The sequence below is a fragment of the Cetorhinus maximus genome, chromosome 24 (assembly GCF_964194155.1).
Source record: "Cetorhinus maximus chromosome 24, sCetMax3.hap1.1, whole genome shotgun sequence".
NCBI lineage: Eukaryota > Metazoa > Chordata > Chondrichthyes > Lamniformes > Cetorhinidae > Cetorhinus > Cetorhinus maximus.
In genome coordinates this window covers 6,581,590-6,598,865 of record NC_135902.1, presented here as the reverse complement: position 1 = coordinate 6,598,865, position 17,276 = coordinate 6,581,590, and the positions used below count along the sequence as shown (strand labels likewise).

At 39.7% G+C, this 17,276-nt stretch overlaps 1 protein-coding gene across 1 annotated transcript in view; it reads left to right on the top strand.

The window, feature by feature from the left end:
* LOC144699624 (forkhead box protein K2-like) overlaps positions 1-17,276 on the top strand; it is a 105,621-nt gene that overhangs the window by 79,178 nt on the left and 9,167 nt on the right. Inside the window, exon 6 of the mRNA XM_078570697.1 lies at positions 4,768-4,943. Within this exon, the coding sequence (XP_078426823.1) occupies positions 4,768-4,943 (176 nt within the window). The remainder of the gene's footprint in view (positions 1-4,767; positions 4,944-17,276) is intronic.

The window sequence follows — 17,276 nt, the reverse complement described above, 5'->3', positions numbered from 1 at the left end:
ATTTAGCATCAGGCTGTAGCTCCTCTTCTGCTATTCAAAGAAGTTTCTTTTCATCTTTTGGATGAATTTTAGTCCCAATGCTACTGATTTTAGATCATCTGATAAGTGAGGCTGGGGGGGGAGTGGATTTAACCTTGTGGGTTTGCTATCGCACCTGGTTAAAATAGCTATTCATAGGTTCTGAAGAAGAGTCATATTCGACTCAAAACGTTAACTCTGTTTCTTTCTCCACAGATGCAGTCAAAGCTGCTGAGTTTCTCCAGCACTTTTTTGTTTTTATTTCAGATCTGCAGTATTTCGATTTTATAAACAGAGATTGCTATATGTTGGTTTGACTGGTCCCTTTGGGAAAAATCCTAATGGATTATTATCCATTGCCATCAGAACTCACTGAAGTGACAGTGTCAGTACAGCGCAGAATACCGCTTCAAGCTCTTTGCCCTGTTCAGTTGAGCAGAACAAGAAACCATTTGTTGATCAGACGTCCTTGTGTAGCCAGTGTTTTTTGAAAAATCTTGTAATTGTTAAAAAATTATTTATAACATTAGTGTTGCTCAAGTTTTTTGAAGACTCATTGTGCATTTGCTAGTGTAAGATGTCAGTTTGCTTTTACAAGAATTTGACCAAATGTTTGGGAGTTTTTTCCCCCTTTCTGTTGAAGATTTCCCATCCGGACAGGCCTCACTTGATATTTTTGAGAATTGTTTTATTAGTGCCATTATGGACTGAGATGAAATGTCCTCCTTAAACCTTTCACTGTTTGGTTCTTTTTCAAACAATCTGGAATAATAGGATGAGGCTGGAGACAAACATAATATGCTAACGTATCATTGGAATGAAGAAAATTTTGTTGAGAAATTGGTGGCCAAACTGCAGGATTTTATCATCTTAGATGCTCCAGCAACCTAATTCAGCAATACTGTGTTTGACTTGTGTGCACATTGGTGAAAACATTGATTGGGAGAGCTTCACAGGGAAAAGAAATGGTGTGTGAAAGTTCATCATTGCTATTCAATGAACCACTTGGATTGGTTAAAAATTGTTGAGTCGGAAGCAGTTCCTGGCAGGAATGAGAAGGTCTTGTTAAAGCACTAAAAATGGTTCTGCTGCTTTGGTCATAACCTTCTGAACAACACAACCTCTTTGATGTTCGAAATCTGGAACTTGGCTCTGAAAAGGCTATCCTCATTAGGTTCAATGGTCTCTATGGCTTTGAAATTCTAATAATGGGTTTGCTTTGTAACAGTTGTTGGCAGTCACAAGTATTTAGAGCTCTCTTGAAGATTTCCTTTTCCAGCTAGTTTCGCTACTTGCTTGCTCCACCATAGATGAGATGGAATCATCAAGCCAAGAAGCTGAATGAATTTTTAACAATTTACTTTTCGGATTTTGATATCACTCACGTACCACATGTCAAACCCTGATTTCTTTACAGTTGTTGACATGTCTTCCCAAATGCCAAAGGTGACACATTTGCTTGCTCCAATTTATGTATCTGACAGCAGTAATTTGAGCACCGCTTTTTTCAGATGGGAAGTTTTTAACTACTCTACAAAATGGTCAATTGCAGAGGGCAAAAAAACCCATCTTAATATGCAGCAGTCCATTGCTGAGGATGAAGAACCAGTCAAGCCATTTATATCATGTAGGACCTCTGATTGATAGGTTTGGGATAAAATAGCACCCATTTAATATGGGTTATACCCACTGAATAAAGTACGCACCCAAGTGCGTATCTCAATGGAGCAACCATGCCTGAGACTGCATAGCATTCAAGGAGGACAAAAAGAGACAATGTACCAAAGTGACAGTCGGTCATGCAGTGGCAGAGGTGGAAAATCAATTGGGAAGAATTTCAATAGGGAGTTGCAAAAGATAAACGTGAGTATGGGGGCGGCTTCAGAGAAGTGAAGGTTGCAGATAGGGAAGTAGCTTACACGGGTTGAGGATGAACTTATTTTAAAGGGCATGATATGATAGTGGTTTTAAAACATTCCAATGTCAGGTAGCATGTGGGACCAGGAAGGCTGGTCCAGTGGTCAGCAATTTCATTGTAATGGGATCAAGACAGTAATGTTAATAAATGAGATGAAGTGACCTTGAAGAGGGAATGAAGGGGTGGATGGGTGGAGGAATGGGAGAGAAAGTAGGTGGGGCCCAGGAGGCAGTTTGGCTCAGTGGGCAAGGGAAAGAGAAGAAACAGTAGCAGCAGCTGAATGGATGGCCTTAACCTTGGTAACAAAAGTCCATGAACTCCTCGGTCTTGTTGTATGCTAGGGTGGAAGGAGGTAGCATGAGGCGGTTTGGAGTTTAAGGAGATGGTTGGTTGTGGAGAAAAGAAGCTTGGAGTTGTCTTTTCCCTCCAGGATGAACTTAAAATAGTGGATAGTTTGGGAAGAGGCAAATGGGTTTGAGTAGAATATGATGTGGCCCAGCAAAATCTGGTACTGGATGTTTGTGTGCCACATAAATTGATATCTGTACCTCTTGGACTTGAAGAAAAGATCACATTTTTGAAGATCCAGTTTAACTTTCTTGTGCATAACCTTGGTTTGTTTAATTGGACTGCTATCTTTTGGCATTTCTGCTACCCACTTGTTCTGGATTGGTAAACAGCAATATCTTAGCAATAAAGATGCAGCGGGTGATCATTTTCTTAAACAACAGGTATGGAAGTTGGGCACAACATTAAACTGGGCACAATATTTAACTCCGATCATTCATTCTTAGAGCATGTGGGAAAAATTTAAAACAATTCTTGAAGTTATCTGGTGAATCATGATGGGACCATTTGTAAATCGGACTTGCTTCTGGAAATAGCCTCACCTGTCACTTGATGTTCTGATTTTTGGCTAATCTCTGTGAAAATAGGACTGGAAGTCTTATTTACCTGCTTTTCAAATTAAATCTGCCAGATGAAATCAGAGTCTATTGATGAGATGAGTTACTGGTCTACGGTAACAACTTTCCATTTAAGGCTACTCCAGTTGGTCAGATTAGGTTGCACAACAGTGTGTACTAAAGTTACCATTCCATCCTGTACAAACATTAGCTGATGGTCAAATATAATAGCTGCTGCTTCCTTTCTTTACAGAATCACCTTATATGGTGCTTGTACCTTTAGGATTTCTATAGCTTGGACCACAGGACAGCAATGATCGTGTACCTCAGCAGAATCTTGCAATCCAAGCTACAGAAGGTTTAAATATAAAATGCCCAAGGAAGTCTTGAAATCTTGTGCCTCATCTCGAAGACCTTCACATTCAATTAACTTAAAATGCAGCGACTGTTATGCACAAGATCTCACAGACTGCAGTGAACTGAATGTCTCTTTATGATGATGAGTTTCTGACAAGGTTTGTTTGAGAGAAACGTTGGTGAGGAAACCAGGAGAACTTTCTGTTCTTTCAGTCGCTGCATATAATTTTCAGCACAAACTGGCTGTTCATGTCGTACACGAGTAATTTGTGAAATATTGAAAGATCAACCGAAGCAAGCAATTGAGGGCTCAGTTTAACCCCTCACCTGAAGGATTGCCGTTCCTACATTATCTTGCTGCTACATTGGAATTGTTAGCTTAGATTAGGTTCGACTGTTGGAGTGGATATAGAACTCATAACTTGACACACGAGAGTGATACTAACTAAATTAAGCAGACTAATTTAATTAATAACATATTTACTTATCAAGTAGTTCCCAGTGAAGTTCAATTTCTGGGTTCACAGGCATTGTGCATGAGTGCATAACCAATAGCTGATAAAACTTTCCAAGAGCAATATTTTAAAGAATGTATTCACTTCTTCTCCATGACAGAAATTAATGAAAAAACACTCCCACGAATCATCTGTAGAGGGAAGAAAACAATCTAACTGTTCCACCATCACTGCCTCTGACTCAAAAGGTTCGGAGTTCAAGCCCCACTCCTGGATCAGAGCACAAAAATCAAGGCTGACACTCGAGTGCAGTACTGAGAGAGTGCTGCACTATCGGAGGTGCCATCTTTCAGATGAGACATTAAACCGAGGCCCCGTCTGCCCCTTCAGGTGGATGCAAAAGATCTCATGGCACTATTTCGAAGAGCAGGGGAGTTAGCCCAGTGTCCTGGCCAATATTTATCCCTTGATCAATATCATGAAATCAAATTATTTGGTCATTATCGCATTGCTGTTTATAGGAGCTTGCTGTGCACTAATTGGCTGCCACTTTTCCTGCAATAAAACAGTAACTACACTTCAAAAAGTACTTCATTAGCTGCAGTGTGCTTAGAGACAACTGGTGGTTGTGAATAACACCATGTAAATGCAAGTCTTTTTCTTTGAACTATAGTAATGTACAGCTTGCTGTAGTAAACGAGTACTACTGTTTGCATGAAGAAGATTGATCAGAATGTAACATGGATGCATTCTTGATGTGCAGCATGTATCCAATTTATGCATATACAATTGACATGCATGTTCTAGTGATGACAATCAACTTATCACTGTGCCAAAAAATAAACTAAGTTTGAAGTAGATTGAGTTATTTAAGGGAGTAACTTTTGATTGCCTTTTGAACACGCAAAATGTTTGAGGAAATATTTGAGTTCCAATTGATTAACATGTATATTGGTATTTTCAGGACCTTCCAACATCAAGTATTCCAGCTTTAGTTTGAAATCAGATGAAATTAAACTTACTGGTCGCTATTTAAACTGCCAGTCTGTTGTAAGGCTTTCTTGGTGTTTACTTAAGTGATGCTCTTATTGCTTTTTTTCACCTCCTGCCACAGAAGTGCACCAGCCTCTCCAAGCCATCCTGGTGTGTTTTCCTCACACTCCAGCGGTGTACAAACTCCAGAGAGCCTGTCCAGGGAAGGCTCTCCAGTCCCCACAGACCATGAACCTAACACTGTGCAACCCAAGTTAGCAGTAATACAAGAGGCAAGATATGCTCAGAGTGCACCAGGTGAGTGCTGTAAAAATCCAAATTTGTAAGCAAATGCATTATTAATTAAGCCATTATTAAGGAAGGAATGTTATTTTATGCAGTAGAAATCTTTCATTTCTTAATCCAGTTATGAAACTGAAATTCCTGTTTCCAAATTGGACTTTAATCAGATTTTAATTCTTGTTTTGGTTGTAACATGCATATGACTTGTTGCATTTTTATTGGGTTGAAACCGCTAGCCTCTCAAGCTGACTGACATGAGCTGCAATCTACGTAACAATCGAAAATAACTAAACTTCCTTTTTTCACAAAAAGTTAAAGACAAATGTTAAAGCCTGCATTTATGATGATAAAAATCATGCTGGATAAAGTTGAATATCTTATTTATTTTGATGGTGGGGGTAAGCAATGTTGTAATGGAGGTATGTTAATCTTGTTAAATCATGGTGCCACATAGTCACATCCATTATCCTAACAAAATGCCCTTCAAATAAAAACTGTAAAAGTTTGTTTAAATCCAGTACTCGATGGGAAAATGGAATTAACTTCCCCCTTCAACACTGCCAATTCTTTCATTATATCAGGAAGTGTTCAATCTACATTTCAAACAAACAGTTGCATTAGAACCTGATTCCAGCATTTCAAACTTGTATATAAACTCTTCCCTCTCTCTCTCTCTACCATCCCCGACCTCACCAACCCCGACCTCCCCAACCAATAAACGTTTGGTTTGTATGTATGCTTAAGTTCTGTTCTCCCTTTGAGTCCAGGCAGCTTTAAATTAAAAGTTTTAAGGAAGATATATCAGATCTGTCGCACAATGGGAATATCTTAATATAACTGAGCGAAATACTCTGGACAGTTTGTACTCTAACCCCCAGGAATGAAGATGGGGTATTCAATATATCTTTCTCCTGCAACTGTGTAAGACGAATCCAGAAATCTAAAAATTTAGAACTTAAATGTTCCCGGCCCTTCCTCTTTAATTTATTCTCCTCTTGGTTACAAAGTCAATAAATAGGAAAGCAATATTTCATCAACCGGGAGATCTATTTTGAGAGGAAATTATATTCATTTTAAGGAACTGCAGAAAAAATGATTCTAAAAATATATATTAATCAAGTATTTAAAATTGGGTACATGATCATACCTTGAATCTGATAGGATAGTTCCTAAGAAAAATAGGCCACTGTTCCACAATTAGTGTTGGGAGTATGTGCTCTTCTGCAATCACTGAAGTTTTTAGAAATCAAGAAAGCACAAAGCCCTTGGTAGAGGAGGTTGTCATTCACAACCATGTTGGAAATCTACTCCAGTTGACAGATCATTCAGCCACATCTGAGTACTAGCTTCAGGCTTGTAAAATGCGAAGTCTCAAGCAGTCATATCATTCCAAACAAGTTACCTTTAGTCAGAAGTACCTCATAAGACGAGAGGGCCGTCCTTCAAGATGAGATTGAGTAGAAAGGGCCTATGTTCTCTGGAGTTTAGCAGAAAAAGAGGCAATCCCATTTTTAAAATATAAAATTCATAGGGGCTTTGACAAGGTAGATGCTGAGAGACTCTTCCCTGACTGGAGAGTCTATAGCTTGGGGTCGCCGTCTCAGGACAAGGGGTTGGCCATGTAGGACGAGATGAGAAATTTCTTCACTGAGGGTTGTGAATCTTTGGAATTCTCTACCCTGGATGGCTGTGCCTGTACAATTGATGAGCATACATTGAAGATTGAGATTGCTAGGATTTAGGGCACTAAGGCAGGGCTTCCCAAACTGTGGGTTGCAATCCCCAGTGGGGTCACGAGCAGAAATATTTAGGTTGCCAGCTCCGAGGCAGCAATGACTGGTGTGAAGCTCAGTCTGGGTGCTAACAGCTGCGAGGCCCTGTTAAATTCTTACGTCTTTTTCTAATGGTGGGCGTGGCCTAACGGACAGATCTTTGAGGCCTGATTCTGCTGCAAAATTGGCTATGAAAGGGTAGGTTTCTAAAAAAAAAAACCCTGCAGTTTAAACACTTCCAACTATGCTTAACCTTACTCCCCTCCCCGCTCAATAGCTGAAGCTCACCCCAGCCTCCCCACTCAACAACTCTTGGATCCCCAAATTTTCACTCTGGGGTCACATGTAGTCTGGGGCATTAAAATGGAGTCACACTGGGGGAAATAGTTTAGGAAGTGCTAGACTAAGGGAATCGAGGGATTTGGGCATAAGGTGGGAAAGTGGAGTTGATGTAGAAGATCAACCATGATCTTACTGAATGGTGGAGCAGGTTCAAGGGCTGTATGGCTGACTGCTATTTTTTGTGTTCTTATGTTCTCTCAATTTCTGGAGAGGCGTAAGACAGGAGGTCAGATATAACATTGCTTGTCATTTGGAATCCGGAACAGGAGTAAGGCTATTCAGCCCTCGAGACTGTTCTGCTATTCAGTGAGATCATGGCTGATATAATATGAGATGACTTTTGCTTATCTCAATTCTTAGTGCAATTCAGGTCAGTAAATCTTCTGCTTAAGAGGTAATGTTCTCTTCAATGGCTACTTTCCCTTCCTTCTACAAAATTTGGGTTTTGTTGTGTGGAATGTTTTGTTGGGGGTAGTCATTATGTTGTCATCTGTTCAACATTCCTACATATTTACCCACTGTTACTGAAGATGTAATTCACTGGACTTGCTTTTGAGGCAAATGTTAAGTGGTTTACGGCTTTATTGAAGGCTCTCGGGTTATTTTCTACCAGCACAACTTCGTATTTGGACAGCAGGCTTACCATGAACATCACTTGGATTTTTCTTGATCCTGTAGGTAGATATGACACAATAAGGGGCTTAATTTATATAGCACTGCTGCCATTAGTCACTTCTAGGGACTAATGCTTAGTTTATCCTTAGTGGATCTCTGGTCATTTCTCCAACTTGCAACGTTTGATTGCCATAAATTCCAGTGAGAGGTTAATTATTAGTACACATTATGGGAATATTGCATATGCTTACATTTTCTGTTGGTGTAAGGAGGGAACTGACTTGGGCCTGAGCCCATCCTTATTGATGCATTGAGTTTCTGGATATTTATTTTTCTAATAGGGTTAAATACATTTTGAGTATAGATAATATGTAAGAATGGGGAATTGAATAAGGATAGCATACCCTCAAAGGGACTGATGTTTGATTATAAAACTTTAGATATTTACAATGTTGGTGAATGCCCAAAGTTAGTCGGGAACTTTATTGGACAAATGATGATTGTACCTTACTTGATAAGTAATCTTTGAAAGTGATCAAGTTCTCAGTAATCTTAGCAAACCCTAGAATTTATTAATGACACGTCAGTGTGTCACTACACAAAACACCAAATATATAGAGTTTATCAAAAAGGATGAAAAAGTATTTCACAATTAATGAAAAATGCACCTCCTCTCTTGGTACAGAGTGGAAAGCATACAAGGCCTTTGTTAGAGGAAGGATAATATATTAATCACCCACGCAGAAAAAGGTGAGCAAGGCTAAGTTAGATCAGTTAGAAAATACTTCAACAAAGCTTAACTGAAGTATGTCAACAATCACAATATGCAAGTTGTGGAAATAATGCTAACTGAACACTTAACTACTTCAAAAGTGGAGTCTGTCCACTGTCACATGATTCAGATCAATGGTTTTCAAACTTTTCTGTAGGTTAAGCTGTCCAAAGGGAAAAGGTCCCATCACTGCAGGGCATGATTTCTATTAGTATACAGCAACAACATTTACAAAAAAATAAGAGTGCAGAATTCTCAAGACAATATAATCATGGTGAAAGATATTCATAGTTCCTGTGGGATCCCACCATGGACCTCAGTTTGAAAACCTATGGTCTAGATATCATGAACGTAGAGAAAAAATGTTCAAAATGGCACCAAAGCAAATCTATGTATTGAGGATAGATGGAGTCAAGATATGCTTTCACCACTTCTAATCTACTATTCCCTTCTTGGAAAGTGATTGTCCATGCCTCCCTCTTCTGCAGCTTTTGAGGAAACTTGGCTCCAGCAGTCTATAGGTCAATGGCTTCTGTTGCCATTTATAGGATGGTGCAGAGGGGTTAGGCAGGGGTACTCTCTATCCCACTCCTCCTTGTCATCAACGTTTTCTGAAGTTTCTATGGTACTCCATAAACACACTTTTGGGATGGTATTGATGAAAAAGTATTAACTTTTATATCAATATCTTGGTGATAATAAATGGGTTTGTCAGCACTGCACTAAAGCTGCTACATTTTCATACTTTTATTCAGCTAGTGTCCAATTTAAAATACTTTGGAATGTAGCAGATTATTTGAAAATGGTTTGCAAAATTCAGATTTGCCTGGAAAGATGCCGTTGGCTCTTTCCTTTGGGCAGATTTAATGTCTTCAAAAATAAGTGCAGTCCCCTGCTTCAACTTTGATTTTGGCATGATCACCTTCCTAAGTTTCGAGGAATGTAGTTAGCTTAAAAGCCATCAAAGCCTGATCAGACTATAATGGGCAAAGATAATTAATTTTATATTTTGGTCAGTACGTTCAATTCAGGGAAATATACAATTTGGTGGAACTAGGTACAATCAAATTGATTCATTGATAGGTGGAACATAAGAAATAGGCATAAAAGTAGACCTTACGCCCCATCAAGCCTGCTCCACTATCTAGTAAGATCTCGGCTAAACTTCTACATCAACTGCACTTCTCCACCCCCACCCCTATCCCCATATCCCTTTTTCTTTATTCTTTCATGGAATGTGGGCGTTGTTGCCTATCTCAAATTGCCCTTGCCCTTGTAGGTCGAGTCAGCCATATTGCTGTTTTTCTGGAGTCCTATGACCAGGTAAGGATGGCAGATTTCCTTCTCCTAAAGGACATTAGTGAACCAGATGGGTTCTTATGATTACAATTACTGACATCGGTTTTCAATTCTAGATTTTATTAATTGAATTTAAATTCCACCATTGGTGGGATTTGAACCCATGTCCCCAGAGTATTAGCCTGGGCTCCTGGATTATTAGTCAGTGACCTTATCACTATGCCACCACCTTCACCACCATCCCCCCACAATTTCCCTTAATACCCAAAAATCTATCAACCTCACTGTTGAATATACTCATTGCCTGAGCATCCACAGTGCTCTGTGGTGGCGAATTTTAAAGATTCCACAACTCCTACTGAGTTAAGAGGTTTCACCTTTCCTAAATGGCCTTACCCTGAGAGAGACTCCTAGTGCTAGACTGTCCAGCTAGGAAAAGCAGCCTTTTAGTATCTTATCCTGTCAAGCCCTCTCATAATCACTTCTCATTCTTCTAAACTCCAAAGAACATAGGCACATTCTTCAGCTTTTCCTTATAGGATAGCCCTCTCATTCTAGGAATCACTCCAATAAACCCTCGTTGCACCTCCTCTGAGGCAAGTATATCTTTCCTTGGGTAAGGAGACCAAAATTGTACACACTACTATATAATCATAATTTTATAACAATTATACACCTATATAATTGCAATAACACGATTGTACTCCAACTCCCTTGCAATAAATATATGGTAAGGGTTTAGTGCAGGAAAATAGTGTTAAGGTAGAAGATCAGCAAGGATCTAGTTGAATAGCTGAGCAGGCTCAAGGGACTGAATACCTATTCCTGCTCTGACTTCCTATGTTCCTGTATGCCATTACCTTCCTAATTGCATGCTGTACCTGCATGTTAATTTTCTGTGATTCATCTACAAGGACCCCAAATCACTCTGAATACCAACTTTTGCAAGTCCCTCGACTATTTAAAAAAAAAAATCCTGCTTTTCCATTCTTCCTACCAATGTGGCTAATTTCACATATCCCATGTTATACTCCATCGGCCACCTTATTACCTAATCACATAACCAACCTGTATTCCTTTACAACTTCTTTGCATCCTCCTCCCAACTTACTTTCCCAGCTAGCTCTGTATCATCAGCAAACTTGTATATATTACGAGTACAGAAAATGCTGGAAATATACAGAAGATCATCAACCTGAAACATTAACTCTGCTTCTCTCTCCACTGAACTGCTGAATATTTCCAGCATCTTCTGTTTTTATTTCAGATTTCCAGCATCCACAATATTTTGCCTTTGTATATATTACGTTCAGTCCCCTCATCGAAGTCGTTGATATAGATTGTAAATAGCTGATCCTTGTAGCACTCCACTAGTTGCACCCTACCATCCTGAAAATGACCCATTTATTCCTACTCTGTTTTCTGTTCTATAATCAATTCCCAATCTGTGCTGATATATTACTTATAGTCCCATGAGCCATCTTGTTAACAAACTCATGTGTGGCATCTTATCGAATATCTTCCAAAAATCAAATACACTACATCCACTGGATCCTCCTTAACTACCAGTTGCTCTCAAGAAATCAATAAATTTATCAAATGAAGAAATAAGAGCTGCAATGAAGAAATAAGAAATTTACGAATGCACATTGTCAGGTTAGGTGAATGGGCCAAAATTTGGCAGATGGAATTTAACGTGGATAAGTGAGGTTATCTATTTTTGTCGGAAGAATAAAAAGGCGACTTATTATTTAAATGGAGAGAAACTTCAGAATGCTTCATTGTGGAGGGATCTGGGTGTCCTCGTGCATGAATCGCTGAAAGCTAGTATGTAGATAGAGCAGGTAATAAGGAAGGCAAATGGAATTTTGGCACTTATTGCTAAAGGAATAGGGCATAAAAATAGGGAAGTGTTGTTGCAACTGTACATGGCATTGGTGAGACCGAACCTGGAGTACTGTGCACAGTTTTAGTCCCCTTACTTGAGGAAGGATGTAGTTGCACTGGAGGCGGTTCAGAGGAGGTTCACTAGATTGATTCCAGAGATGCAGGGCTTGTCTTATGAGGAGAGATTGAGCAGTTTAGGCCTATACTCGCTAGAGTTTAGAAGGATGAGAGGCGATCTAATTGAGGTATATAAGATGCTAAAGGAGATAGACAAAGTAAACGTGGAGCAGAAGTTTCCCTTTGTGGGGCATTCTAGAACAAGAGGCCATAGTTTTAGGCTAAGGGGTGGTAGATTTAAATCTGAGATGAGGAATTACTTTTCTCAAAGGATCGTGAATCTGTGGAATTCACTACCTCAGAGTGCAGTGGATGCCGGGACGCTGAATAAATTTAAGGAGATAGACAGATTTTTAATCAGTAATGGGTTGAAAGGTTATGGGGAGAGGGCGGGAAATTGGAGTTGAGGCTGAAGTGAGATCAGCCATGATTGTAATGAATGGCGGGGCAGGCTCGAGGGGCTGAATTGCCTACTCCTGCTCCTAGTTCTTATGTTCTAAACAGTATTTTCCTTTCATAAAACTGTTGATTCTGCCTAATTATTGTGAATATTTTCCCAAGTGCCCTGCGAAAACATTACCATGTCCTTAGCAAAAGTTTCTAGCCTTTTCCTTACTACTAATGGGTCAGGCTAACCATTTTCTCACTCCCTTCTTTATTAATTAGCAGGGTTACATTTGCTACCTTCCAATCCATGGGGACTGTTCAGGAGGATCAAAAACAGTGCATCCTTTATCTTCGCAGCTGCTTCTTTTAAGACCCTACGGTGCTCCAGTACTTTTTCTTTAACATACGAATTTGGAACAGGAGTAGGCCATTCAACCTCTCGAGCCTGCTCTGCCATTCAGTGAGATCATGGCTGATCTGAATGTAACCTCAACCCCACATTCCTGCCTAACCCTGATAACGTTTCGCCCCCTTGTTAATTAAGAATCTATCTAGCTCTGCCTTAAAAGTATTCAAAGGCTCTGCTTCCACTGCATTCTAAGGAAGAGAGTTCCAAAGACACTCAACCCTCAGAGAAAACATTTCTCCTCATCTCTGTCTTAAATGAGCAACTCCTTATTTTTAAACACTGACCCCTATTCTAGATTCCCCCACAAGAGGAAACATCCTCTCCACATCCACCCTGTCCAGACCCCCTCAGGATCTTAAAGGTTTCAATTAAATCACTTCTTACTCTCCTGAATTCCAGTGGATACAAGCCTAACCTGTCCAGCCTTTCCTCATTGGGCAACCCATCCATTCCTGGTGTTAGTCTCGTAAACCTCCTCTGAACTGCTGACGCATTTACATCTTTTTAAAAAAAAAGGAGACTGGTATTGTACGCAATATTCCATATGTGGTCTCACCAATGCCCTTACAACTGAAGCATAATCTCCCTGCTTTTGTAATAAATTCCCCTCACAAATTCTAACATTCTATTAGCTTTCCTAATTATTCCTAATAATGTATGCTGTATCTGCATACATTTTGTATCTTTTGTGATTCATGCACTAGGATACCCAGATCCCTCTGAATCTCAGAGCTCTGCAATCTCACACCATTTAGACAAGCTTCTTTTTTATTGTTCCTGCCAAAATGAACGATTTCACATTTGCCCACATTATATTCCATTTGCCAGATCTTTGCCCACTCACTTAACCTATCTCTGTCACTTTGTAGCCTCCTTGCGTCCTCTTCACAATTTACTTTCCTACTTATCTTTGTGTCTTCAGCAAATTTAGAAACCATTCCTTCAGCCCCTTCATCCAGGTCATTTATAGAAATTGTAAAAAGTTGAGGCCCCAGCACTGATCCCTTTGGTACACCACTCAGTCACATCCTGTCAACCAGAAAAAGACCCATTTATGCCAACTCTCTGCTTCCTGTTAGCTAGTCAATCTTCTATCCATGCCAACATGTTACTCCCTTCCCAATGAGCTTTTATTTTCTGCAATAACTTTTGATTGGCACTTTATCAAATGCCTTCTGGAAATCTAAGTATAGTACATCCACTGGTTCCCCATTATCCACAGCACATGTGACTCCTTCAAAGAACTCCAATAAATTGGTTAAAAATGATTTCCCTTTTACAGAACCATGTTGACTCTGCCTGACTGTCTTGAAATTTTCCAAGTGCCCTGTTATAACATCTTTAATAATAGCTTCTAACATTTTTCCTATGACGGACATTAGGCTAACTGGCCTATAGTTTTCTGCTTTCTGTCTCCCTCCCTTTTTGAATAAAGGAGTTGTATTTGCTACTTTTCAATCTAATGCAACCTTCCCCGAATCTAAAGAATTTTGGAAAATTAAAACCAATGCATCAACTATTTCACTAGCTACTTCTTTCAAGACCTTGGGGTGAAGTCCATCCGGACCTGGAGATTTGTCAGTCTGTAGCCCCAACGGTTTGCTCAATACCACTTCATTGGTGATTGTAATTTTCCCAAGTTCCTCCCTCCCTTCAATTCCCCGATTTACAGCTATTTCCAGGATGTTACTTGTGTCCTTTATAGTGAAGACTGAAGCATTTTAATTTATCCACCATCTCTCTACTTTCCATCATCAGTTCCCCAGACACACTCCCTATAGGACCAACGCTCACTTTAACTCTTTTCTTATTTAAATATCTATAGAAACTCTTACTATCTGTCTTTGTTACTAGCTAGCTTTCTCTCATGCTCTAATTTTTCCCTCGTTATTAATCTTTTTGTCATTCTTTGCTGTTCTTTATATTCTTTCCAATCTTCTGACCTGCCACTCATCTTTGCGTAATTATATGCTTTTCCTTTAAGCTTGATACTGTCTTAACTTTTTGGTTGACCACAGATGGTGGGCTCTCCTTGGAATTTTTCTTTCTCATTGGAATGTATATATTCTGTGTATTCTGAAATATTCCTTTAAATGTCTGCCACTGAACTTCTATTAACATATCCCTTAACCTCATTTGCCAGTTCACTTTAGCTAGCTCTGCTTTCATGCCCTCACAATTGCCCTTATTTAAGTTTAAAATACTAGTCTTGGACACACTCGTTTCTCCCTCAAAATGAATATAAAATTCAATCATATTATGACTGCTGCTACCTAGGGGTGCTTTCACTAAGAGGTCATCAATTAATCCTATCTCATTGCACAGTATCAGGTTTAGTATAGCCTGCTCTCTGGTTGGCTCCAGAAAGTGCTGTTCTAAGAAACTATCCTGAAAACATTGTGAACTCCTCATCTACGCTACCTTTTCCCATCTGATTTTTCCAGTCTATATGTAGATTAAAATCCCTCGTGATTATTGCTGTACCTTTCTGGCAAGCTCCCATTATCTCTTCTCCTATACTCTGTCCTACTTGTAATTACAATTAGGGGGCATGTACCATTCCCACAAGTGACTACTTGCCTTTTCATTCCTCATCTCAACCCAAACCACTTCTACATCCTGGTTTCCTGAACTTAGGCCATCCCTCTCTAATGTGCTACTACCATTATTAATTAACAGAGCCGCCTCGCCACCTTTTCCTAACTTCTATCCTTCTGTCCTTTTTATAGCGTCTAGCCGTACCTGCTGATTTACTCTTAGATTTGTGCTCTCTGTCCCTGACTGTCAGAGTCTGTTTATCATTTCCCATATTAATACCTGTCTCTCTTGTCTTGTTTTTATTTTTTGGTTTGCCACATCTTCCCAAATTTGATCCCTTGCCCACACTATTCAGCTTAAAACCCTCAGATGGCTTGCAAGAACACCGCCCCAGCACGGTTCAGGTGTAGACTGCCCCAGCAGTACAGATCCCACTTTCCCCAATACGGGTGCCGGTGCCCCGCAAACCAGAACCCACTTCTCCCACACCAATCTTTGAGCCACAGGTTTATTTCTCTAATCTTATTTGCCCTATGCCAATTTGCACATGGCTCAGATAATAATTCAGATATTATTACCTTTTGAGGTTCTGCTTCATTTGGTACCTAACTAGTCATGCTGACTATGCAGAGCCTCCTTGCTCACCCTGCCTGTGTCGTTGGTACCTACACGGACCATACCCACTGAGTCCTTTCCTCTCCATCCCTGAGCAGATGTCCCGAACCCTTGCACCGGGCAGGTAACAAAGCTGCCTGGACGCTCACTCTTTGCTACAGAGGACAGTGTCAATCTCCCTTACTATACTGTCCCCTACTACTACTGCATTCCTTTTTGCTCCCCAGACTTGGGTGGCTTCCTGTACCACGGTGCCATGGTCAGTTTGCTTATCCACCCTGCAGCCCCCACTCTCATCCAAACAAGCTGAGAGAACCTCAAACCTGTTGGGCGATTGCAAAGGCTCACACACCTGCACTCTTAGTCACACACTCCTGTCCCTGGCAACTGACCAAATTAGAAGACCCTATCCTAAGTGGTGTGACTGCCTCCTGGTATAAAGCATCCAGGTAACTTTTCCCCTCCCTGATGTGTCGCAGAGTCTGCAGCTCAGCCTCCAGCTCAATGACTCTGAGCCAAAGATCCTCCAGCCGCAAACACTTTCTGCAGATGCGTTTGCCCTGGATCACAATGTTTTCCAGGAGCTCCCACATGCCTTGACGCATCACATGTCCTGCCATCGTTAATGCGTTTTAAATAATCACTTAATTATATTAATCACTTATTTATGTTGCTTTCTTATATATTTTATTAATTTTACCACCAAATTGTGCGCTATTTTAAACCTTAGGGATAATATTTACTTTAAAATCCTCATTCTCATTACCTCTTTGATTCGGCAGAATTTCCAGTATGTCCCTTGTGTCCTCTAATGTGAAGACACGCACAAAATATTTGTTTAACATCTCTGCTAATTCCTTAATTCATATTATAATTTCTCCTGTCTTTGCCTCTTAAGGAACCCACGTTTACTTTTGCTAATCTCTTTTTTGTAAATTTGTTATAAAAAAAACCTGCACTTTTTTTTATATCTCTTGCTAGTTTACTCATTCTATTTTCTTCCTCTTTTTATCGATTTCTTGGTCATCCTTTGCTGACTTTAAAAACCTTCTCAATCCTCAGATTTACTATTCCTTTTTGGCAACATTGTAGGCTGCTTTTAAACTAAAACTTACCGTGACTTCTCCAGGTAGTCATCGTTGTACCAATTTTCCGGTGAATTTTAATCCTCAGGAATGTATATTCGGTGAGAATTATTTCTTTTTAAGAGTTTTCAATTTTTTATCAGCCTTCATATCTTTTAATCTAATTTTCCAGTCTACCTCACCAAGTCACTCCTCATACCTCCATTATTGACTTTATTTAAATTTAAGTCTCTAGCTTGACTTAGCCACATGACTGTGAAACTTAATATGAAATTATATCATTATAGTTACTCTTTTCCCAGAGAATGCTTTCCTATAAGATTACTAATCAACTGTCTCATTACATCATATTAGATCTAAAATAGCCTGTACCCTAGTTGATTCCATTTCTTGTTCTAGAAAGCTGTCTGAAATGCATTCCATGAACTTGTTTTTCAAACTATTTTTGCCTGTTTGGTTTGTCCAGTCTATCTAGATTAAAGTCCCTCACAATTATTGCCATGTCCTTGT